Here is a 27414-nt window from a genome sequence, read left to right on the forward strand (position 1 = left end):
CAGAAAAGCATGACTTATCATTATTCAGTACCAAAGCTCTCAATAAATAGTTTTCAGGTTAGTTGGAACATTTAATTTCACCACAATCTTACACTTTGAACGTGTTTGCATGAGTATTTCAAATGGAACAGTCATATGAAACAACACCAAAAGTTTGGTTATGTAAAAAATATTGAAATTTGGTTACTTACATTTACAGTTTCATCAGCCGTACATAATATGTCCACAAATTGGGTAATTTAACACCAAAAAATATGAATGGCAGTATTTTTAGTAAATATTCCACAGCTCTTGGTGGTTTTTATCTGATATAAATTGTCCGCTGCATGCGTATTTTACAACAAGTACTAGTTTATTTAATTCTATCATTTTGTAAGTTTAAACTAACAACTAACATGTAAATATATCTTTGTTCAAAAAACAATAATTTTATTGCAACTTATAGCTGTTAATGAATCACGTGATAAATGTAAAATGTCTTAACCAATCAAGGAGTTACTTAAGGTATCTCGGCGGTTGGAAAAAAGTGCGGTTTGCTCAACAGCACTGTATTTTTTTTTTGTTGTAAATGGAACAGAAATATTGTAGTAAAATGAGTGATATTTTTAAAAATTTACATCAATCTAAACAACTGTATCACTATAAAATAATTTCCGCACTAAAAATGGATTCAGATTATTACCCAAGCATTCATGCTTTATTTTGTTCCACAGTATCTCAAATAGTTTAAGTTATTTGTTAACCGTTCCATGAATAGTTTTCCCTGATTAATTGCACACGTTAATAACGTTAATACACATATCAGAACAAAGTGAAGTCCAATAATAAAAAAATTAATTATATTATTTATGGTTTTAAAAACTATGCTTGAATAAAATACGTATAAATTATAATATAAAAATATGAGCACATTTTACGTAAGAAATACTCAGTATTATCTTGAAAAGCGTATCATTACTAATATTATAAATGAAAAAGTGATTTGTATGTTTGTCATTCTTTCACGGAAGAATGGATTGACATGAAGTTTTTGGCATATAGATAGTTTTTAGACCGGAGAGTAACATGGAATGCATTGTAATTATGAAATTCCATTCCCAAAGGTATCGAAAAGACCTGGTTAATTCAGTTTTATAATAGAGAAACTTACTTACAGTTAGTTTGAGTCATTTGTCTATGTCCGCCACACGGTCATATAGTAAGGTCTGTCCACTTGCTATACCCCTCCTTGGAGAAACCCACCCGCTTAGTGAAACTCGTGGCTGCTAGCGAACTAAAGGCTCCAATAAGAGTTCATCTTAAAACTTCGTCAATAGATGGCGTTTGCCTTGAATTCGTAACGCAACTATCGTTTGGTGCGTCCGTCACGTATTCCCTAGGGTTTACCTGCCTTCCCACAAAATGAAGCTGAATGTTAGCGTCGATGCACCGAGATTGTGTAATTAAAAAGGGTCTTCAAATTAAAAAAAAAATTCCCTTTTTTTTCTCGAGTGTATGTCCTACAGACTTTAAAACTCGGTAGTGAAGTTCCCGATGTTACGGCGTGTTTAACCCGGGAAAACGCCAGGTTTTTCAGCTAGTTTTCATGCACGTAGCCACGTGTAGTAACAAAGTAAGAAATTCATTTCTTGGCAAATGGTTTCCAAAGGAATCTGTTGTGTAGGAACTAGGTCTGGGGGAGCAGGCGGTTCAGAGAAGCCGGCTTGGGCAAGACAGCCCCGTCAGAGGGGCGCAGTCCCTCGGCGAGGGGGTGCGAGTGGGGGGGAGAGAAGGGACTCCCACCCGGGCCCGCCGCGACTATAAAACTGGCCGGCGGGCGAGCGACTCGCCGTCAGAAGAAAGTTTCCCTGCGCTGCAGCCTCCTCGCAGCACGGTCGGGCGTGGTTCTTCTTCCAGACACTCGAGGTGAGACACCTTCTTCAACTCCCGGCGCCTGTTCACACGCAGGACTGCGTCCGTGCCAGGGACGTCGGAACGTGAATTTTAGACGCATAATTGTGCTACTTAATGAGTTCCCGAACCAAAATTTTAAATATACCGTTCCAAGAATTTGATGACGTAGTATGTATTAAATACTACTCTGACAGTAGATGAGGTACAATTTGAATAAAATACCATCTAGGAATTTGCAATCATTTTACAGTATATTGACAATCATAAATTTGATTTTCTAATCAATGTGATCACCAATGCAACGTTTGTAACTATTGGTTGAGAAAAGTACTACTAGGACCAAACATTTATTCTGGGAAAAGGAGGGGGGCGAAATGCTACTCTCGCCCCCGCCCCCATGCATAACAGCACGGGGGCGACTCGCCGCTGCTGCCCCCCCCCCCCCCCCCAGAACTGCAGGTTGTAGTAAGCTTTCCCACCGAAGCTGCTATGGAAAAGCTGGATTGTAACCAGAGGTGATCGTGTGCTGGGCTGCACGTGCCATTGTCACCCGTAGGTAGCGCTCTCTGGTTCATGGCTCGAGCGATGATGACAACCAAACTTTGTCCTGCGAAAGCTCGCGTTCCTCTTCCCTGGGATATTGAGAACTTCGCTCAGCTTCGCAGGAAACCAGTCCGTGCATGTGGTCCATCGGATGGATGCTGCGTCGCATTTTACCTTCCGGTCGGGAGGCGTGTGATTTTGGTTTGACATCTAAAAAAGTTCTTATCGGTTTTTCGGTCGTACGGGAGCGTGTCAAAAAATATGTATGTACCGATCCCAGGGTGTTCACATTCTGGAAAGTCAGGAGAAAAGTCAGGGAACTTGCAATTGATCCGGGGAAGTCACAGAATCTAACTTGAAATCCTGGAAAAGTCATGGAAATTTTCAAGTGGTAGTAATTAGACGGATAAATTTAATTTCAACACTTAACCATCACGCAGACTGTGAAAGAATTTTTTTTTCAGAGACAGTTTCAGCTCATAGTGATAAACGCTATAAAATAGCGTTTGCAAGTTTCTGCTAAATTTTCAATTTTGTACCATAATTTTAGGTTAGCTATGGGACTTTGTAGTTTGTATTTTCATTAAATGTTTCTGAACATTGTCGATTAAAATAGAATTCGTTGTTAAATTAACAGTTTTGGTCATATGACAGGGAAATAAAATTCCAGATTTGAGTCAACACCACGCATGTAATGCACTCCAGTGAGTATTTCTTGAGTTCTTGAGTTTTGCTGGTCTCTAACACATTTTATCCATAAAATATTGTCCCAGTTATAAATTTTAACAGTTTTAACTGTAAGCGTTGTAGAATGTTGATTTATGATCAAATTTCTTTACCTAAACGCATGCGCGAGTACTGCTTTGTTGTTTTCTCGCTTGCAGCGCCTACGCAAAATGGCGACTCCTGAGCGAAAAGCGTTTTGTGTTCGGCGATTTTCTAAGAGTGAATTTGTAATTTCATTTCAACGTGCATTTCGTTCATAAGTTAAATTGAGATCCCCCGTGTGGCAAGAAACATCCGCCGATGGTATAGGTAATTCGAGGCGACACAGCTCTTTTCCGCTGGCCTCCGAGTTCACCTGACATAAAGCTATGATAATTTTTTCCCTTCTGGGCTTTACAAAAGATCGCGTCTACGTTCCGCCGCTACCTAGTGATTTGCCAGAGTTGAGACACAGAATTGAAGAGGCTATCGCTTCAATTACTCATGACTAGAGACATGCAAAATTCGCGGATTCCCAGATCGGCCCAGATTTTATCCGGGGAACTGTGAGCCAATGGTAAACACTAAACCAAGAAAGTGCCGAATTACGGACATCCTAGTTGAGACGTCTCACGCGTCAGTAGCCAATGAACAAGTGTCATTTCCGCGAGTTTTTAAAGGACTGTGGAGGTCTATCCTAGAGGTCAATGAATCCGCGAATTTTGCAGGTCTCTACTCATGACGTAGGCTATTAACCAAAGTGTGGGAATAATAATTAGACTTCAGGTTGGATGTGTGCCGTCTAACTAAAGCTGCTCATGGCGTTACCTTGGTTAGTTCACCTTCAATTGAACTGTTGTAATGTACCGTTGAAACTGGGAACAGTCTATTGTGGACACTCCGGTGTATGACCGCCCGGGTCGACACCCAGCGGGGGGGAGGGGGGGGTGTAGCGGTGACGTCACCAAGGCCGACGGCGTCTCCCGGGCGCTGCTGTTTGTTGTGGTCGCGCGGGCAAGTGAAAGTGTAAGGCGGACTCCCTCTTTCTCCCGTCACGCGCCGCTGCGCTCATACTTTCTCCCGGCGCTGGCGCCCACGAGCCTGCAGCCTCGCCTTCCCTGGCTGGACGCATCGCTGCACTCCGCAGTTTCCACGCAGACACGTTCTTGTGGACTCGCAGACCTCTGTGTACGTGAAAACAACCGTGTCACCACGACAACAGTCATACTGGGTTATACTCTCACCCGAAAGTGCTGTTCCAGTACCTGCCAATAACTTTCAAGTGTAAAATACCTACAATAATGAGCCTAATAAAACAAAACAAATTATTTAATATTCTATAAAAATTTCCATTATTTAATAAAATTATGCTTAAAAGAAACATCACTAAAAAATACTAAATTACTCGCCAATTTTCTTAAGAAATACTCGGTACACCCACATGTTGTACAAATTAAGAATATCCACAGTTTTCACGCAGATGTATTCGTGTGTACTTGTAGACATCTGTGTACGTGAAAACAACCGTGTCACCACGACAACAGTCATACTGGGTTATACTCTCACCCAAAAGTGCTGTTCCAGTACCTGCCAATAACTTTCAAGTGTAAAATACCTACAATAATGAGCCTAATAAAACAAAACAAATTATTTAATATTCTATAAAAATTTCCATTATTTAATAAAATTATGCTTAAAAGAAACATCACTAAAAAATACAAAATTACTCGCCAATTTTCTTAAGAAATACTCGGTACACCCACATGTTGTAAAAATTAAGAATATCCACAGTTTTCACGCAGATGTATTCGTGTGTACTTGTAGACATCTGTGTACGTGAAAACAACCGTGTCACCACGACAACAGTCATAATGGCTTAGATTCTCACCCGAAAGTCTAAACTTCGTGCTGTCCCAGCATCTACAATAATGACCCTAATAAAACAAAATCAATGTCAATTATTTAATAGTCGATTATCTTTTCCATTATATTTAATAAAATTATGCCTGAATGAAACATCACTAAAAAAATTACAAAATATCCCACCAATTTTCTTAAGAAATACTCGGTATACCCACATGTTGTATCAATTAACAATATCCACAGTTTTCACGCAGATGTATTCGTGCGGACTTACAGACATTTGTAGATGTGTACATTTACGTGGAAACAACTGTGAAACTGCGATGACAGTAATAATGGGTTCGATTTTCACCCGAACGTTTAAACGTCGTGCTGTCCTAATAGCTCAATAAAAATAATAAAATAACTCGCCAATTTTCTTAAGAAATACTCTGTATACCGTCATGCTGTACAATTTATCAATACCTTTCTTGTGGCATTACAAAATTTGTTTTCGCAAACATGCTTTCCCAAGGAATGTTTTTTTTAATTAAAGAAAAATATATTCTGTGTACCTACAGACGTGCATAAGTAGTTTTATTATTGGAGAGAGGCGGGAATACGTACTCTTAAACTCTGGAACTGCGTTCTCATTGGAGCATTGGTTCACAGTTTCGACACGTCCCGAAGGAATTGAAACCAATAACAACGTTACAAGATTCAAATCATCCAATCACATGCCGGAAGGTAGAATGTGGCAGTGGCTTATCTGTGTACAGTAGTGTGGCGTTCATCCTGGAACCGAAAATAACGTGACTTCCGGACATTTTGATTCCTAATTACTGATGATCAGAGACAAGCAAAATTTAAGTTTTGATTTCTTGTAGTTAGTTAGTTTATTTTTTGGTTAGTTAATATTGTGAATATTATAAAACAATATTATGAGAATGTGCACTTTATTTATAAGAAATATTGATAATTTTTCTTCATCCATACCTAAGTTGACAAGAAAATACTTGCAAAACTAAACGGCAATGTAACATGGTTATGTATGTGAAACCTACCTTGAACTTTTATTTTCTGGTATTTAAGGGGGTGTAGAATAAATGTTGATAACAGTTGAAAACCGCCGATGAATGAATTTTTGTTATAACCAAAACAAATTCACCCAATGTCGTGGTGGGAACTTTCTCTTGAGTGGAGTCGTAAGAGTGAAAGTGTCTACGTTTTGCTCTTCATTGTTCGACCTTAATGGTTCTCACCCTGAGAGCTAACAATACAAATATTTACTATTGAAATGTCTGTTTTCTTAATATTCATGTAATACTTTATTTTGCTACAAATTTAATTACTTAAAAAAAACGAAAACGTTGTAATGGGGACTGTCAACAGAAGTGAAAACTTAAAACTTGGTTTGTAAATGTGTAATATGACATCATTTGTAAGTCAAATATACGTAAGAAAATGATTTTGGTATTATATCACTAGCATGTCGGTGACGCAAACCCATACGTTTTGCCCCTACCAAATATCGCTTAACGCTGTTAAATAAGTTTTCACTTCAAAAATTAAAAATATATACATATTTTTTTGTCTTATTTTATTCAAAGACTGTTCATGCTAAAGATTTAAATTTCAAACAATTTTTATGTAGTTAACTCAGAATTATTTTCGTAACTCAAACTCTTCCAAAGATGAGATGGTAATTTTGAACTAACATTTAATAGCAATTATTAATAGTTTTGTTGTGATTGTAAGAGAAAAAGGCGATTGGTATGTAATTTTATTAATAAAACCTACACAGTGACTCCAAGAGTTGACTTTTTTAATTTCCAATTTAATTTTTTTTTTAAATAGTATTTTAGCCGTCATCAAATTGGGAGCAAGTAGGTAAGGATTATGTATTGGCCTGCGTAGCATTGTCTGAGTAAGTAATTCCACTTAAAAGTTTTTATTGTTCCTGACCATAAACGCAAAAAAAATTGCAGTCACTTGGTAACTTAAATTAACCATTATATTTAGTATAAACATTTGTAACGCACGAATGTCCACTTATTCTTTCGGAATAAGCTGCGTGAATTATTAGTTTCACATGATCCAAGTAGCGGGGAGAGCAAGTTATTAATGACATCAGCACGAGTAGGCTGGATGTGCAGTTAGAAAATGCAAGCGAATGCACTGCAGGCCATGAGCACAACCTGTCAGAAGTCGGCTTACAATTCACATCTTACTGTTAATTTTACCCGATGAAATTTCGCGTTTCATCCGACATATATGTTGGAAGTGTTAGTAACTACATTAATTACCAAACGATTAACTTATGAAATCTGGCCAGCAATTTGTGAGCACGTTTATTTAAATAAAAAACTAAATTAATAAGTGTTATTTAAAAAATTATAATTAAAGATTCCAACCACGACACAAATTTTTTATTTAAAAATTTTGCTAGTAAGAGCATTAATTAATTTTTAAAAGCAGTAATCACACCTGACGTTGTAATATCTCGACAATTTCTTGCCACAATGGCTTGCCTGAATGTTTTCCTTCTCTACTCAATTGGTTGTTGCACCATGCGTCCGTAACCATAAATAAAATATATTCATTTCCCTGCTATGTGCACGACCGTGCCATGCGCTATTGTGAATCAGTGGGTTGGAAAACATGAAGGTCAAATCTTGTGCGCCCGAACTACTGTTACTGTTAGTGTTATTTTTTTCAACTGTACACCCGGCTTAACACCATACCAGCAATACTACACCCATGGGTCAAAAGCTGTGAAATCAAGTTGTTATTATTTAATTATTTTAGTGGTTACATTTACAATTCACTCAATTTTCACGTGTATGAAGTGCTTGATCCAATATGGAGTCAAATATTTTTCAGTAAGGTCGTAAGCTGTCAGGGAGTGGATGTCCGCAATAATACAAGTGAAAATGAGAATCACATTTGAATCGGAAAACATTTAAGATTATATTTATTGTAAAAGCTTATTTCTTGTTTATGGCTTGTACTTAATAATTTTTTTTTTTTTGCAATTGGCATTTTTTTAATATTTTGCCTGATGAGTGGATTTAAGGCTATGAAACAAAAACAAAATTGTTTGTCTGTAAAGTCGGTTTACGGACGATAGTTTAACGTGACAACGTCATAAAAAAACATTGATGAAATGATTGCATACTTTTATGAATAAAATTGTATAATTTTTTATTGAATCATCACAAAGAAGGAGTGAAATTAAATCTACAATTTAATTGATAAATTTACTTTTATTTGCATTCATTAATTAATTCAAATATGTTTATTACTTTAACGAACATATTATTTTAACTATAACTTTTATACGTGTTTGCTATTTAACTTCTTCCAATCTGTGTTATTCTGTTAAGGATAGGACGATGATAGGAAAAGCAGGAAACGAATGTGAGTGTTTCAAGTTTAATGTGCCTCGAAAAAGTCAAATCGATGGTTTTTCCAATCGAGTGGAAGAGAGATAGATGCTGCGCAAGCGTACAATGAGCGTAACGGGACACGGCGTAACGGGACGATGTGCGTAACGGGACACTTTTCTCGTGCGTGCAGCCGGCGTTCATCGATCTATCAGACGTTGTCACGTCAAAATCCAGTATTAGCTCTTATACCGCTCCTGATTGTTTCACCAAAGGTTGCTTGAACTGTGCACCCGGCTTAACACAACACTCGCACCACGTTTTGGAGAGCGATCATGGTCAGGCGAGAACTGGCGGGTGGGGGAGAGAGGGAAACTAGAGATGCCGAGGCCCAGGTTGAAGGGCCTGGAAGGAGGACAAAATGGCGGCCGTGGCAGTGGGGGTTTCTCGACACGCTTTCTTCTCCGCGCACGGACCGGAAGTGGACACGCTCGCTACTGGCCGGAAACGGCACCTCTGCCGCGCGCCGTTGTCCTGGAAGACAAAGACAGGAGACAGTTCTCTAATCCGGCATGTTCGGGACCGCGACCAGGCCGGGTCAGAAAAATTTCCCCCGATTACTGGACGTCGATTCCGTTTTTAGCGAGAGTAATAAATTGGAAAAGTGTGAAATGTAAGCCCGCCAGAAAAAAATTAGAAAATATAAAATGAGATGAAAATCGACATTAGTGATAAACTCTAAACGAACTAAAAACTCCGGCAGTGTAGTGACGTCACGCGGCGGTCAAGGTCAACGCTTCTATCCATTAGAAAAATTCTGATCGTAAACGCCTCGATTGCTGCCAAATTAAAGAACGTGCCGAACAATAGAATGCCGAAATAAAACATATTTTATGTAATTAATTTTTTGTAATAACATAATGGGTAATTTTTTTTTGTATTTTGTGATGGTTTAGTTAACCCTTTAAAATAAACATAATGTTTATGCATTCAAATAGATTATTATTTTTTCTTGTGAATAAACAACTAGTAACGGCAAATTCATTTAGATTAAAATTCTTTTTTTTTTTTCATTTTATTTGTTAAAAAACATTTTTATCCGTTTATTTGCTAGGCGTTGAAATTCCACATTCCTGAAACATTGCCAGAGCGGCGTAGCACAACGAACAGGACAATGGAGACGTTACGCTAGAATATGTAGGTCGGAACGGCAGAGCCAAGCGAGTAAATGGGTTCTGAGAATCATGTCGCTATTAGCATTGAATAAAACATTTCTTCGTGGAAAACAACTCTCTCCTCGTAGTTATTTTACAATCGGTTTTATCAACAGAACTTATTTCTCGGTCTCACACGCTATTTTAGTGATTTAATTTCCTTTTCTTTTAAGTTATCGAAAGAGCATGTACCCTTTTAAAATTCATCTAAGTTTCTTCTAATAGCGGGAAATATTTACGCAAATGTTTCAAATTATGATCCCTTGCGCAATAATTCACGTGTTGTGGATGACTTTATAAAATATTCTGGTGCCAAAATTTTGGACCGAAAATCAAATGCAAAAGAGCTGTCTTAATAAATGTACAGAAATTAAACATTTAATAAAATAGTAAAAACATTAACATCAAACAATCAACATAGTGCAATGACATTTTTTTTTGTAAATGGAAAAACTAACTCGTGTTAAATGACAGATACTTGTAAATTTTTTTACATTTACATGAAATTAAATGTATCGCAACAAAATAGTACTTAATCGAAGAAATGTTCGGACTTGGGAATTCATGCTTTGTGTGGTCCCAGTACGACTCAATAGTTAAAGTTACTTATAAACGGTACCTTGAATAGCTTTGCATGAATAATTGCGCAAGATTAATAAGAATAGTAAAACAAAATAAATTCCAACTATCTTTACCATGGTATAGACAAAACATTCTTGAATGAAACATCAATCAAATTATAAAATTTTGCGCAAATTTCTTTAACAAATACTCAGTATTACCTCAAAAAAATTATTTCATTTACGCAAAAATATCCATAGCCATGTGTTGTAAAATATTACAATACATTTCTTAAAGTACTACTGGTTTCCAAAAAAAATATTTTGTAAAAGTGCAGAAAATTTTTGAAGTAAATATTCATCGAACGTGATGGGATTAAAATTTCATGGCCGAATTTTAATGTAACCTTTTCGTGAAACATTGTTGTGAAAATATTTTTTTTCCTAACCTAAATTAAAACTAACTGTGTTTTTATAAATTTTCCTTCTTATTCTCTTCCTGTTTATCCCTCTCTCTCTCTCTCTCTCTCTCTCTCTCTCTGCCGTTTTACCCTTGCGATATACTAACGAGTCGAGGTTTGAATTGCCGAAGAAATTTCACTTCTATCACGCGTAATAATTTACACGCGCCTTTTTATTTTTGTGTGTGCGTGACACCCAGTCCTAACACAGTATTACTTTCTACGCCATGTTGTATAAGCAGTAAGTGACGGAACCCCAAATATCGAATCTTTATTCTTCCGCTGTTCAATGATAAGTCTCACAAGCCGAATTCGTTAGTTAATTCCCATGAATTGAGGGGTTTTCCCTGTAAATGTGTTCCAATAGCTATCTTTCAATTTGTTGTCGAATTAACAATTTTCTCAAATGTAATTTCTGACCTTAATGTTAGATATGGTCCATTCAGTTAGGGTTAACGTAATTGGTCACAATTCTTAAAACATGCGTGATCTGTAACCGCTTTAAGATAGTATTTAGTTAATATTTCTTGAGAGAATTTTAGATCCAGGAGTGCTGTATTGGTGAAAACAAATGAATGCCCTCAAATAAATGTACTGGCAAGAAAATGAAGGAAACAGCATAGCGGGAGAGACCGAGTGGAGTTACGTCTCGGTACCTGGCGCGTAGAGACGAAGAGACGGGTGATGCGCGAGACATTGTCACCCTTAGTGCCTCCATAGCTCGTGTGCTCCACCAGAAGACTAATGAGATGCAACTGCTGTGTTTCGACGACACTCTAGATGATTCTGCCGCTCGCTTGTGCAACTTCGTGCTACAACTAAAAAAACAATATCGTTATATTTTTAATACATTTTCCCCAATAAATATTATTACGATTATTACTGACTTAACCTAAACAGTTTTAGTTGTAGTTACCACCATCTACGTGTGCGCGAATCTACCCTCTCGGATAAACATAAATCATTTTTATTTTAAATAAATATGTATCTTTTTTTTTTTTGCTAAAAATTGCATTTTCATTGTATCGGAAATAATCTATTATTATCCCTTAATACACGGTTTATATAAAATAAAGTAGCGTTGGGTGTCAAATGCTGTAACAAACCGTTAAAATATTATTTTTAAATACACAATTTATTCCTTCAGATTTATGTTAGGTTTCAGATAAAAATTATTCTGCTAGGATAAAAAATACCTGTTGAAGAGGTTAAACACATTTATAGACTGTCAACTACAGAAATTGTGTTCATTAAATTTGAAATCACTGGTAAATATTTGTAACATTACTAATGAAAAAATATGTCAGGAGATCTTCCTTCAACATTTCTCGTCCTGTTCAGATCGCATGACAGCTGCCTAGCAGTGACAGTCGCGGCGGTGAATAAAGGGAAGAGCAGTTGTAAAGCAGTCACTGCAAATCAGCCTCAAAGCTGCAGCCCTCTCTGGACATCTGCAGCTGCAGCTGAGCGCTGCAGAGACACAGGAGTCGCGTGGTCTCGCATCTGCCGGAGAAAGGCGCGGCGCTCGCTCCGTGTCGGATGGACTCCTGCTCTCCCAGTGCCTCCGACACGCGTGTAACCTCCTTGAGCGCGTCCAGCGTCCCGTGGCTTGGAGCGCCAACACCTTCACGGCGAACCACGGAGGATCAGGACTTACAATCAGGGGGTGGCCACGTGTGGCCTGCTGATTGAGGCTAATCTTGCGGCACATTGGTTAGACGCACCCATCCACTGGCGGAGGTGAAAACAGTGTCCAATGACATTTTTTTTAAAATCAAACTACGGTTTCTAACGACGAGGTTTTTAAATAATACTCACAAAGAATCATCTGACGTCATCATGCACCATTTACGCCATTTTGCGGGTGGGAAAATAATGACGACGGCGAGGTTAAAAAGTGACTTCAACTACGACACAGAATGCCGTCTCCTGGCCATTCGTAGCTCCACGTTGGCAACAATTGATTTTGAAAGTAAAAAAAATAATAAACATACTTAGAAATAATTTCACTTCAGACATATTTTTGAGTGGTTAATAGTTTAAAACAAGGGTGCGTGGGGCCACGTGTGTTAGAAGAGAAACTCTGCAGATGGAAGGACTCGACATGTCGTAGGGTAGGTACACAGATATATTTCAAACAAGTCAACAATAAGTGTGCTAGTGAGTGCCAGAAAGCAAGCATGCCAACGAGCGCTGCTGCAAACCATCTCTGTTTTTTTTTTTTAAGGCGAGATATCAAAGTACAAAAGGAGGTTCACAGTTTATTAAAAAAAAAAACATTCTGACGAAAAACACCTACAAAGATTATTACAGTTAATAGTGTTCGCAGGCTTTCACGGCCATTGTCTGAAGTAGCTTTTCTTCTGTGTTGTAGCCGCATCCTTGGCGACCCGGCTACAACGCAGAAGACAAGATACTTCGGACAATGGAGCCTGCAAACATTATTAATTTGATTTTTTTTTTTCGTGTATACTCGTTACTCCTCGCCAGTATCTCTAAAACTACCATCACTACCACATGGATATTCGTGGAACGTTAAATTTTCTTTACGAGATCATACACACATAAATAAAGATAGGCAAATTACCTGTTTAAGTAATTTATTTGTATGATTCGAAAAATATCAAAAATTAAAAAAAAATTACAATAATGTAACTTAATTCCTAAAATCAAATACAAACATGTTCGGAAAAGTTTTCAGACAGTGTAGCTTCTTCCGTAGCTCTGCACTTTGCCAGGCAGCCAAATGCACAATCCGCTTTGAAGAACTTCCGAATGGATGCTGAATAATGCAAATTGGAAAACTTCAATGCTGCTCACGCGCATGTTTACGGGGAAATACCTTTCCTCCCGTCTGAGATGATCAAACCTTCCTCCTGTCTTCTCCCAAACCCCTTTTCTATGCTGTACGAACTGCATGGAAAAGTGGCATGTATGTATATTTGCCTGCATAACTTACATTTCGTATACGAGAAAAATAACATCTACACCCGACTAAATATTTAGGTTATGTCGCATTATAAAACCATTAATTTTACCCCTCAAAAAACGATATTTCATAAAAACTTAGGTAAATTTGTCGTTAAACATACCAAATTAATTTTTTAACGTGACAACGTCTAATAAATCGATGAACGCCGGCTGCACGCACTAAAAAGTGTCCCGTAACGCACATTGTCTCACTACGGATGTCTCATTACGGATGTGTCCTGTTATGCTCGTTGTACGCATGCGTGGCATCTCTCTTCCACTCGATTGGAACAACCATCGATTTGACTTTTCAATCATATTTTCGTCGTTTGAATTATTAAAATTATGTAATTTAACGATCGTCCACCGTTTTTCAACACAATCGGTACGGTTATTTAAAAGTAATGTTGAATATTCAAATACGTTTTTAACGAACAATCGTGTTTTACAGTTACACATAATAATTCAAATTACACCCGGGATCCTTTGCACAATGTTTTAAAAAATATTGTAATACATTATAAATAAGTTTGGTGTATTTGGGATGCGTATTTGTTAAAAAATCGTGCGGACTACATACGTTTTTAAAACTTCCACAACACAAAATTTATATATATAAAACATCTAAAACAATTGTTTCCAATATGGCCTCGTGGCCGTGCGGTTAGCATCGCTGACTACCAAAGCTTTATGAATTTGATTTGACTACCAATTCAAAGGTTGACGGAAAGAATACCGCCCACTGCAGTACTTTTTTTTGTACTTGTAAAAATAAATACGGCACGCGCGACACTACAAAAAGTAATAAATATATTTGAATTAATGAATGCAAATAAAAATAAATTTATCAATTACATTGTAGATTTCATTTCACTCCTTCTTTGTATCCATACAAAATAGTGTATTTGTCAGGCTCAGCATTATTCTAGTTGAATTTCGTGTCCGAGTTTCGCGTTAGAAAGTTTGTTTGCAACATAAAGAACACGTGACTTTGGTTCGATGTGACGTCATTAGGGAGCACTGAAAGACTCGCTAAGATTTTTTTTTTTTTTTCAAATTAACTAATTTCGAAACGACTCAGTGGAGGAGAATGCGGCTGCTCCCCCCTTAACCCCTGCCCCAACCTCCCACGAGTCGCCAACACAGAGGAGACAGCGACCAATATATCAGTGGAGGACTCTCCCCTTATAGTGAGCTCTCGAACCAGAAAGAGGAGTCATAACGCGATATCTCTGGCCCACTCCAACCCCCCCTTGCCCCTTGGTCCAGCGAGGCAGTCGACCTAATTGCCCTTCTTTCACCCCGACTTGGCGCGACCCTCCATCTGTGGACACGAGGATACTCACTCTCTGTTCCCTCCATATCCCCCCCCCCACCAGTCACTACCCTCCCTCACACGCCACTGGACTTTCCCCGCTACAACTCTGTCCAGCCAAGGCTGTCCAGACTGTCGCTTCCAGCAATTTTCGACAGCATAGTGTGAGGAGTCAGGCGAAAATAAAATGGCAGGGTTTCAAATATATCTCTATCAAATAAATATGGGGACAGCTAACCTGAAACATGTTTTTTTTTTCAATCTTGTCACAATATCAAAGCATATTATTGGCTCAAACATTTCCAACTTTTTTTTTAAAATTAAAACTGCCCATTAAAACTTTTCATAAAAAATTATAACATGCATTTTTTAAATTTGTAATGTTAAATAAAACATTTCTTTGCAAACTAAAATATAGGTATGTTCTGTAATTTTTTAAATGATATTAATGATGGATAACCTAATTTAAAAATTAATAACAATTTTATTTTAAAAAATTCCATTGCTGTTTACTCTGGAAGTCACAAGGAACCTCCGTGAAGGAATGAGATAGTTTGCATACACTTGTTTTGTCCGTTATTGAGGTTTCTTATACATACAATGTAATCAAAAATGGCGAATATTAAAAAAAAATTATATAAATGGCATATATATAGTATATATATGCCATATCAAGAACCATTCAAAAAACATAATATTCATATCTACATTATTTGTGTTATGTTATTTTTTTTATAATCACTCTAACCACCTGTGTGTTCTTAGCCTTGCTGAAAGAATCATTGAGATGGAAACGTATACCATTTTTGTTTTGAAATAAACATTCTTTGGGCGCGATGAGAGTAAAATTTCAAGGCCATATTTTAATGTAATCTTTTTGTAAAACTTTATTTAAAATGTTTCTGACGTGGTACTTAGCCAAAGTGATATAAAGAGATCACTATGCTATATACGTTTGCTGGGCTCGTTTTCGTTCTCCTCTTTGTGCGATGATTCGTCCCCACCGCAAAAAATAGACCCAAGACAGATAGATGAACGAAAGAATAAGACAGAGAGTGTGCACATGCGTATGTTTCATTATATATATATATATATATATCCTATATAGTCAGCTGTGAATGCCTTCAATTTTATATTTGCTACCAGCGCACTCGCGTTCCTCCTTGTTCAACCAGCAGCGCAGAGAGCACCGTTGAAACAGTCCCTGCAGTTACCCCATAGATAGAGATACATAGCTGTTATGAATTTCAAATTTTCGTTCAGAGAAACTGCGTTTTCCAAAATGGCAGAATTGTTTGAAGAAGCAGTAACACGCACGTTTGCAGTTGGCAAAAGGAGTTTCACTTTAAATCACACGAACTGAGCTACACTGGTAATTTTTTTTTGTATCACATTAATACGTAGGGACCGGAAAAATTCGCGGGCTCAATGACCTCCAGGATGAACTCCATAGTTCTACGTACACTCGGTCAAATGCCACCCACTCATTGGCTGCTGTCTTGTGAGACGTTCCAGCGTAGCAGCCTGTGGTTCGATAAAGCTTTAGTTTGGTGTTTCTCATTGGCCCAGAGTCACCCAGGTGAGTTGTGAACCAATAGCAGAGGCAGAACTGAGGCATAACGATTTGTATTTTAGCCTATCGCGAAATGAATTCGCGAAATTTTTCCGGTTTCTAATAATACGTAATAATCATCTGATTCCATACAAACATACAACTTTTTTTTGGAACCCGTCCTATTGACAAACGGTTTTTTTCAATGTGAACTCAAGTAATTCAAAAACGTCTAACAAACACGGTTTGCGCTGGTGGCGTACCCGGTGTCGTCACAGCCGTCCAAACATTATTTGCTGAGGTTTATTGGGAGGGGCTGGAAGGGAAAGTTGGGCAGAGCGACAGCCTCCCGTCTCCCACATCTGCTCCAACAACCCACGGAGCAGGCTTCCCACGCTAGAAGGGTGTGTGGTTGCCTGGCCGGGCCGCCCCTGCAGTCTGTCCTCAATACCTCCTGCCTTCTCCGCTCTCCAATCACCCTGGCGCGCTATCGGGCTCGGGAACCCTTTGTAAATCCACAGAGAGCATTAACACTCTTATAATTAAACAACAGTTGAATCTTTCATGACGGAATTAAACGTATGAAATAATTCATAAATGGTAGTAAATAAAACATAAATTATTATTTTTTTAATAATATTGTTTATTAAATTTGAGTTTCTCTTTACGGTAATGTGTTACCACTTGAACGCTTATATAATAACTAAAAAAATATGAAATCAGCGGGTATAATGTCAGTAAATTATGTAAAAACCTTTTCAGGGTTCTGTAATTTTATCTAGCATGCTTTCAATAAATAATTCCTAGCCCGATGCGGAGTCGACGTGGTGAGCGACGACACAGCTCCGGTGCTAGCCCGGACAGCTGGGCCTCCACCGGACCACGGGTTCACTGGGTCCCAGTGTGATGTGGGCGCCAGCAGTGCTGATAGTACACAGCCAACTGTCTGGTCAGCTGAGCGAGGTACAAGGCTGAGGCGGGGACTATGCTGGGTTGGTGGCCCCAGCCGCTGGCCATAGCTGAGGCTCTTAACACCTTCCGGATCAAAAAAGGAGGGTGGGGAGTGATCCCGTGACAGCTCTGTCGTAATATTACTTGCTCTGGAATTCAAAAACAATAAGGATCTGTAAGCCGACTCCCAATATATCCTTAAAGGGCGCATATTTTGGAGAGGAGTTGTGGAGGATGCCGACCAAAAGGTTGGAGCATAGCGATCAGCCGATCGCTTTGGAGCAGACTCCAAGGGTTCTCTAGCCCTATGAGACCTTTCCCCCTCAAAAAATGATGTGAATAACACCCATTGGGTCAAAAACTGTGAAATGAAGTAGTTATCGTTTTATATTTTTTGTGGTTAAATTGACAATAAACTCAATTTTAATGTGCATGAAGTGCTTGATCCAATATGGAGTCAAATATTTTCCATTCAGGTCGTAAGATTCCAGGGAATGGATGTCTGCAATAATTCAAGTAAAAAATGAGAATCACATTTGAATCGGAATACAGTTAAGGTTATATTTCGTGTAAAAGCTTATTCTTCGTTTATGGCCTGTTCTTATTAATTTTTTTTGCAAATGTCATTTTAAAATATTTTTCCTAAAGAGTGGATTTAAGGCGATTAGTCAAAATTTCAGTATTAGCTCTTATACCGTTCCCGCTTGTTTTTACCAAACGTTGCTTGCTGGAGTGACTTGAGCTCTAATGGCTTCCACGCGTCCTGCAATCCCGAGGGGAAGCCTACGATTCACTCGTCCTTCTGGACATAACCGAATACCCACTTTGGCAAGCCTTCTTTTCACAGACGAGAGAGCCAAACCCGAAGTTCCCCGAAGTTCATGCTCGCTTTTTTTCCGTACCACAACAGGTGTATTTATTTGGGGGGGGAAAAAAATTCGTGGGCATCTATTCTCCAAATGTGCGGGTTTAACTTTTAAGATGTCATTCTTAAAATTAGCAAGAAGTAATTATAAATACTTTAAAACATTGTGGATGGTTGGTTATATTAGGTAAGTATAACTACATTAAAAATACTGTAAAATCATTTTATGGTTGCTTAACAAATACCTTTTTAATAGGTAGCTATCCAGCGCTAGGAAACTGTTTACATGATTTCACAGTATCCTTAATGTAGCTATCCTAACCAAATCAACCGTCCACAATGTTTTAAAGTATTTATAATGTAGCCAACTTAACCTAATTGACAATTAGTTATAATGAGTTGTATATTTATTTACAATGAACAAAAAAAAACCGAAGGTGCACGATCGGACGTTTGGCTCTCTCGTCTGTTGAAAGAAGGCTTGCCAACGTGAGTATTCGGGTATGTCCAGAAGGATGAGTGAATCGTAGGCTTCCCAATCCGGAGCCAGGACGTTTACAGAGAACGACCACGCTTCGGAAATACTCGAAATTCAACGTTGTTTTCCTGCGCCCGCATACAATCGCAGACTACACTGACATCTATGAAATTACAAACGAACTAACATGATCGAAATTGCGTGATGATAGACTGTGTATTGATTTTCAATGGTTATTTTAAGTTCGAACACAGGCACTTAATAACTATCAGACTCGTATAGAACAGTATTAATAATAATAAAACAAAAAAAGACTTAATAATTATTTATTGAAAGGATGCTAGACACAATTACAGAACCCTGAAAGGGTTTTTTACATAATTTACTGACTACATTATACCCGCTGATTTCATATTCTTTAGTTATTATATAAGCGTTCAAGTGGTTACACATTACCGTAAAAAGAAACTCAAAATTTAATAAATAATCTTATTAAAAAAATAATAATTTATGTTTTACTACCATTTATGAATTATTTCATACATTTAATTCCGTCATAAAAGATTCAATTGTTATTTAATTATAACTGTGTTAATGCTCTCTGTGGATTTACAAAAAAAAAAGATAGTTGTAGTAGAGCTATGTATAGCGTCTTGGGTACATATACATATGGGGCTGTTTGGGTTCGCCACCTGGTGGTCCACAAACCGGCACGTGTTGTGTGTGTTGCAGAGGGACAGGCGGAGATGAGGCAGACGATCGTCGCTTGTCTGCTGGCAGCGGGCGCCTGCGTGCTCGCCCAGGGCAACCAAGGCAACCAAGGCAACCAGGGCAACCAGGGCAACCAGGGCAACCAGGGCAACCAGGACTGGTCCTGGCAGCCGGGACAGGAGTCCGGTCCACAGCAGTTCGCGCCCTCGGCAGGTAAGCACCAGACAACCAATATTTAAAGGAAACTTATTTTTGCATATATTAAATAATTTTTTTCGAGATAATACTGAGAATTGCTTACGAAAATGGGCTCATTATTATGTATTTTAATTAATGTTTTTTAAAGTATTTCTTTTAACCGTGTGAAAAATATAAAATATTCGATAATGGCATATATTTAGTTAATACGAAAAGCTATTCAGGGATCGGTTCACAAATAACTTCTAACTATTGCAGGTACTGGGAAAACAAAAAGCATAAATTCCAGGAGTGAGATTCTGAACCCAGTATTACCGCGAAGACTGTTTTTTTTCCCAGTTATACAGTTGCTGTAACGTAAATGAGCCAATTAATAATAATCTGTACATTAACATGAATATTGCTGTTCCATTTACAAAAAAAAAAAAATGGTTGTCTGTAAAATCGGTTTACGGACGATAGTTTAACGTGACAACGTCATAACAAAATATTGATTAAATTATTGCATACTTTTATGAATAAAATTGAATCGTTTTTTTATTGAATTATCACTATTTTGTATGGATACAAAGAATGAGTGAAATGAAATCTAAAATTTAATTGATAAATTTACTTTTAATTGCACTCATTAATTCAAACATGTTTATTACTTTAACGAAGTGATTATTTTAACTATAACTTTTATACATGTTTGCTATTTAAATTCTTCCCATCTGTGTTACTCTGTTAAGGATAGGACATTTAATAGGAAAAGTAGGAAACGAATGGGAGTGTTTCAAGTTTAATGTGCCTCGAAAAAAGTCAAATCGACGGTTGTTCCAATCGAGTGGAAGAGAGATAGATGCGGCGCAAGCGTACAATGAGCGTAACGGGACACGGCGTAACGGGACAATGTGCGTAACAAGACACTTTTTCGTGGGTGCAGTCGGCGTTCGTCGATTTGTTAGACGTTGTCACGTAGAAAATACTGTTTAAGCAATCCCCTTAACTACGTTAATAATATGGAAATCGGTCAGAACTGCTGCAGCTTCTGCAAAGAGGCAGCGAGGGGTATTTTGCTTGCCTGTGCTGCTCGCTGACCCGTGGCTCGATGTCCGACTGTGAGTGCTGTCACGAGGACCAGGGCCGCAACTAGAGTCTCTGGCACCCGGGGCATGAATGGATTCATGCACCACACCCCCCCCTCTTTTTTTTCACATACCGCACCAATAAAGCGGGGGGTCCGGGGGTCCTCCCACGGAAAAATGGTGCTATTTAAGCATTTTCCATACCTACATTGTAACTGTTTCTGTGCCACTGTAACTTCCATGCATGAACCCACTATGTCCATAAAGCAGTCCGTATAATCACTAGACTTGTTCATTGAATATGTTGAGACGTTGTATTGTAAATCAGATTAGACATTCCTGGCATGCAAGTTGAATAATCTCTTTACCAGTTACCAGTTGTAGTAGGAATTACAATGCAAGCGATTTAGTCGCCCCCCACAGCTTTGCGGCCGGGGCGTATGCCCCACTTGCCCCCCCCCCCCTCTAGTTGCGGCCCTGACGAGGGCTGTCATCGCCGCGGTGACAGCGCGGAACACCCTGTAGCGGCTGTCGCGGCCGGAGAAAGTGGAGGCGAAATGTCGTGTGGCGGATTGCGAAACCGCGCGCGCTGCCTTCTTCTCCTTCGCCACGTCGCGATCTGCCCACGTCCCGCGGCGACTAGTGAAGGTGTGGAGTTGCTTGTAGCCGCGTCTAGACTACTACTCCCTGATGATGGCGACTGCAACGCCGACCGAAACGTCGCTGATATTTTTCCCATTCGACGAGGTTACAACCCAGAAGCCAGTCATATCCGGACACTTTTCCCTTGATGATGGTGACTACAACGTCAACCGAAACGTCGTCATGTCATTACCACCTAGCATCAATATTTTACATCCTCCTTGTAAACCGCAAACAAATGCATTCCGGCATTGCACCAACTCGTTGCGCCACCGCTAATTAGTCTCCTCTGGCAACCCCAACATCTCTTTCACTAATTCCTTTTACGAAAAAAACTACAAAAACAAAACCAACATGTTGAAAATGATTCTTCACAACAATATTCTTTTCAAAGATTAACTGTAAAAATGCACTATTACATCAATACCACAGTTACTTCGCTTTGTACCCTTGTTGGATGGTTATTAATAGTCTGTTGTAACTAACCCGTCAACTGAAGGCGCTAATGAGAGATTATCCGTTCCAAAATTTTGTTATCATGTTTAATTTTCTCAAAAACGGCAGTGCTGTTAAGTAATACCAAAGGATACCAATATCCCGTCAGTCACTTGCGAAGCAACAAATGAGGTTTGTTTGCGAACACTGAAAGAAATGTAAAGGTGTTTACAAAAAATTGTTCACGAAACAACAGTGATAGAAGAATATGCTGATCCAAGTATTAAACCAGGGAAAGCAAGATGAAACAAAAAAAATTACAAAATAGATATAAAAACAAAATTCTGATAAATTAGTAACAGGTAAATTGTTGTTATTTCAATACTTTGAAAGTAACTAATTACGATATAGACCGAATTAGGTGTATGTATAAATTTATTAGAATTACCTACACATGAACAAGATTGAATTCCTAAAAATTTCCTCCGTTCAGTTTTCAACTGAATACGTCTTTATGCTGTTCAATGGTACAACTTCTGAGAACTTTGAAATTTGATTAATTTTATATGATTATTTCTATAGTTAATATCAAACGATAAGAGCATCAAATGTTAAAGAAGGATATTAATGGACTGGATAGTTCAAAATTTAGAATTTACCACCAAATAGTGCAAGACGGCGAAATATGTTTTACCCTAACTTGAACCAGGTTCTAGGCTACAGAACCATCCGAACACTCTCAAAGGGACTTAGGAAAAGTTTTCTCCCGCCCCTAACGTCATCCCACGGGAATGGTGGAACAGACGGGATTAATGAATTTCGCACGGCATAACAAAACCCTCTCTACCGAGTTGGTGGTTGGGGAGCGAAAATGTTGTTATCGCAAAAGGGGGAGAAAAAAAACAGCGCGTGATGCAGTGTGAACACGTGTGTAACGGAACAAACACAAAAAAAAAAAACTTTGTTTCCCCCATGGTTTCCAATGGGACATCACCTTTCATCATCGAAACTAAAATTAAAATTTAATCTTAACTGCAGGATGAAAACCAAAGAAACACATTACTGTTTCTAACATTCTTTATGTTAAGACCATTTTTCTTTATCAATATTGCAATTTTTTTCTTTTTTAAGAAACAGTTAAAAAAATTCCAGTAAGGTGTCTACTGACATTATTATTAATGTTGAAATCAATGTCAAAAATATTTCATGAATACAAATGTCCCAATCCGTTGAATTGTATGCAATCTTTAAATAAGTTTCACATAAAACAATACAAAAAAAGATCAGTGAGTCATTCAGTAATTGCCAGTAGAGACGCGGGTTCAATGACCTCCAGGAACGACTCACAAGTCAGCAGCCAATGAACAGTTGGCACTTGCCCGAGCGTGTAGAGGATATTGGAGTCCATCCTGGAGGTCATTGAACCCGCGAAATTCACCGGTCTCTACTCATGCTTTTCCGTGCGTGGCAGCCGGCGTTCGTCGATTTGTCAGACGCTATCACGTCAAGAATATATGTTTATTTCGCCGTATATCTTGTGGAGGCAATCAGGTTGTTTGTACGGAGCTGTGCCGGTGTCTTCCCGCACAGGCGGGTTCGCGCCGAGCCTGCCGGCGCTCAACAGCTCGGCGGCGGCGGCAGTCATCGACCAGATCCTGGACTCGTCCAGGCAGGGCCGCGCCGTGGAGGGCTTCGACGCCTTGTACTCCGACCCGGAGGTGCAGCGCGCCATCCACGGCGGGCAGGAGGCGGAGGCGCGCCAGTACATCAAGGACCGCCTGTGCAGCCTGGGGCTCATGGCGGTGAGCACTCATACACACACTCACACACACTCACACACTCTCTTCTCCAATAGCTCATATCCATGAAAGAATGCCCCAGTTATAAATTTCAATAATACCAACTGTAAGCGTTGTGGAGTGTTGGTTCGAGGTCACCGTTAAAGAGTTACTCAAAATTTTTTTTTGGATAAGCGCGTGCGCGAGTACTGCTTCGTTGGGCGAGCGAAAGAGAAAATAATTTTCTTTGAGACGGGCCACTGATCGTGCGCCGAAGTGACTTCGGCGGTGAATGACCGCCCTTGGGGGAACGGTCTCGAAGGGACGGGGAGGGAGGTACCGCACGAGCGCGCAGGAACATACTTCGTGATAAGCTCCGCTTTCATCCGTGATGCCGGGTAGGCGCCCGGCTGGACTCAGGGTCACGCGCTGAGTTACGGCCTCACTGGAAGGCCTCTAATACGGACTAAAATTTAACTTTATACTTCAAAGCAAAATTCAGCTTACAATTTTTCATACAATAAGTTTACCGATAAAATAAATCTAAGGAAAATTTAAAATTTTTTTTTTTAATAACCACCAAGATAAGCCCATGGACATAACCATCGCGTATATGCGAACTAAACCATGCTCTGCTACCACTTTGTAACTGACTCTTGCTACAATATAAAATATAATTGCCCAAGTGGCTGATTAAGAACTGGAAGTGTGTGAGCAAAAAGACTAAGTAGATATGCCATCAAAGGGAGCAATGGGAGGCCAGACAAACTAATTTAGATTTTCCCCTTAAAACAGGAGAGGGAAAGAGAATCGTTATTTGTTATAGAGATACGACAAACATGTCTATAGGCATGTTGGTTTATTCCTTAGAATTTTCTTTTCCCATTAAAGATTAAATTTCAAAATAGCACTCAATGGACATATCACACACATATATATAAGAGAAAATGCTAAGTGCTGCGAAAACTACGGACGGACCCGAAACCGTATTACATGTTAGCAAAATTATTAAATCAAATACATTATATTAATTTTATAAATGTGTAAAGACAAGCTAATAGTGAAGTTTCTTTTTGTTCCAATCATAAGACATTACCCAAAACAAAACAATACAATTATTTGGTTTTGATATATATATATATATAAATTTGTAAGTTCCTGTTTCTTAAGTTCACATCTTCCTATCGGTCCATAAGCTGACACTTTTAAGCTTGTTTTCACTCACGAATCGTTGACAATTTGGTGGGGGATGGATCAAAAAGGTGCCCATAGGCCTTAAAAGACCAGGGCGGTAGTCTCTAGGTCATCGCAGGAAACAGCGCTGGGAAGACTCCCGAGAAAACTACCAGAGCTCCGGGGCTGGCTCTAGGAGTATATCTTCAAACAGTATCACGGATTCTTGGACCGCCTGCAACAGAAATCCATTTTTGCAAATAAGACCTGTTTGCAGACAGTCCCGAAAGACATTGGCCCAAAAAGCCTAAAAAGGGTGTGGGGGGATTTAGCGAAGTAGAAATAGCACTCACCAAAGCAGGGTGGATGATGCCGTCACTCCGGACGGTACCGCATCTTGGCTGGTCAAATCCCGACGGGGTAGATAAAGAATAATTTCATAATATAATTTAATTTACATAGAAGAAGTACTGAAAATATAACTCTAACTTTACTACTGGCTGGATATATTATACTATCTAATCTAGGGATCTCATCCCTTGTAGCATGTTGACTACATAATGCGACTATCTCTGACGGAACCCGCGTCGACAATTACCGCATACCAGGACAATATACGACAATTACCGACACCACTCGGCATTGGAAAATGCGCCCTAATGTAACTTTCAATGAGTGAACCTAAGACGTATGCGTGACGGGAAGAGCTGCTCTAAGCTGGGCTCTGAGAAGTGGTAACCACTCATCCAGAGCTGTTGTGTGCAAATTTAGTCATGCAGGGAATTAAAGTTACAGGCCCCGGGCATGACGGCAAGCGGGAGAAATTTCATCCGAGCTGCTAACGTCGTCTTTAGCCTTGCAAAAATTTCAGATTGGCCCCTGTGAAAAAGTGCCTCGGGCCACTGCAGCAAAGTTTAACTAAGTAGAGTACACCATCCTAACAAAGTGTAAATACCCTTTTGTAACCAATTTATATGGAAAATAAAATTTCCAAAAATTATTTTAAAATTATAATAAAAATAAAAATGTCCCGAAATACCTAATTTCCGGCACATCACATAGTTTAATGGACAGTTCATGTAGATTTATTTTTAATCATTATTTGCATGCAAATTTAATGTTACTAATTTATCACGCCAAGTAAGTTTAACTAAAAATGCTCCTATTTAAAAACATGCACAAAAAGTTATTTATATTAAAACAATTATCGCAAACTACACATACAAACTGTAAAATCTAAATTACATAAAAATATTTAATGGTTTAAATTTATGGTAGAAATAAAATATGGTTGGCTTAAAGGATTTAGCATTTTAACTTTACTACATTTTTTATTTAATTTATTAACAATATTTGTGACCAGCTATAAAAAATTATATGTAACCTGTTATAAAAAGTCACGCATAAGTTCACTGTCATGACTACCTTCGTAACACTTAGAACTAGTAAACAGCAATTAAGATCAAAGTTTATGACCAAACAACACATGTGGCAGATACTTAGTAATTTATTATTGGAATAGGTTTTAATACCAAGTGACAAGGACTGAGGTACTAACGGGGGTCGGTCCGCAGTGTGACGGCGTGGAGGGCAAGCGCCACGTGCAGCCGCACGACGTGATCTACGCCCAGCCGGTGGCCATCAAGCCGGTGGGACGGCCCATACCCGCGGTGCCGGTGCGCGGGCCCAGCCACGCTCCCCATGGGCCCAGCTACGGTCCGCCCAGGCCCGTGCCCTTCCAACCGCACAGGCCGTCTAGGCCCTTCCCGCCCGTCGGCGGGCCCGTGTACGGCTCGCCCAAGCCCGTGCCGCCGCCCGTCTACGAGCACGGGGACTTCGAGGGCCCCGTCGCCTACAGGCCTCCTCACCTTCTCGGCAAGCCACACCTGGTGGAGACTGGGGTACAGCAGCACGTGCACCACCACTACCACCACGACGACAAGCTGTCCTCCTCCCACGGCGTCGGCCTACCGCCTCCCGGGCCCGCCTACGAGCCGGGCCCCGTCTACGAGCCGGGCCCCGTCTACGGCGGCGGCTACGCCGAGAGCGGTCCCGGCGGCTACGGCAACACCCAGGCCTTCTACAAGAAGGAGCTGTCGCTGAAGCCTCCCTCAGGTACCTGCAGCCTCCACCGCTAGCGCCATCGTTGTTGAAATACTGCCCATCTGGTTGAGAATTCATTGGACAGTTAATGTTCCCCTTTTGGTTTTTGTCAACTCTGGTTCATTCCGTCCGCCACTTACAGGGGCGCAACAACAGGGAGGGGGGGCGCAAGGGTATTTTTCCCCCTCCCCCCTCTGAAACCTTGAAGTTAGGGGAAACGGGGGCAATGAAAGTGCTGTGTAATCAATTTTTAGATAATAAAACTGCTTAAATAGCACAATTTTTCCACCTTGAAATACAAATTTTCCTGGTGGAGGACCCCCCGGACCACTCGCTTCAGTAGGGGGAGATCGATGATTCTTTATAAAAAGGTACATTGCCCCCCCCCTTTGGAAATTTAGTTGTTGCACCCCTGCCACCACAGATGGCAGAACCGGGTCATTTCCATGCGACTTCCGTTCCGTTCACGTGATTACTCCTACCAAATGTAGTTGTATAGAAACTAATGCTCGTTAGGATGTATTGTAAAAACGCCATAAAGAAATTATATCAAAACACTATCAAAGGAGCCC

The 27414-nt window shown here is 39.5% G+C and overlaps 1 protein-coding gene across 2 annotated transcripts in view; it reads left to right on the plus strand.

Moving 5' to 3' along the window:
- Positions 1-1833: 1833 nt before the first annotated feature.
- Positions 1834-27414, plus strand: part of LOC134541099 (uncharacterized) — a 43412-nt gene continuing 17831 nt past the window's right edge. Inside the window, exons 1-4 of one of the 2 annotated variants that reach the window (XM_063384264.1) lie at positions 1834-1905; positions 19468-19659; positions 23379-23590; positions 26314-26854. In XM_063384264.1, coding sequence (XP_063240334.1) covers positions 19482-19659; positions 23379-23590; positions 26314-26854 — 931 coding nt within the window. In that variant the 5' untranslated portion in view covers positions 1834-1905; positions 19468-19481. The remainder of the gene's footprint in view (positions 1906-19467; positions 19660-23378; positions 23591-26313; positions 26855-27414) is intronic. The other variant, XM_063384263.1, reaches the window with a different exon arrangement.

Source organism: Bacillus rossius, chromosome 18 (assembly GCF_032445375.1).
Source record: "Bacillus rossius redtenbacheri isolate Brsri chromosome 18, Brsri_v3, whole genome shotgun sequence".
NCBI classification, from domain to species: domain Eukaryota; kingdom Metazoa; phylum Arthropoda; class Insecta; order Phasmatodea; family Bacillidae; genus Bacillus; species Bacillus rossius.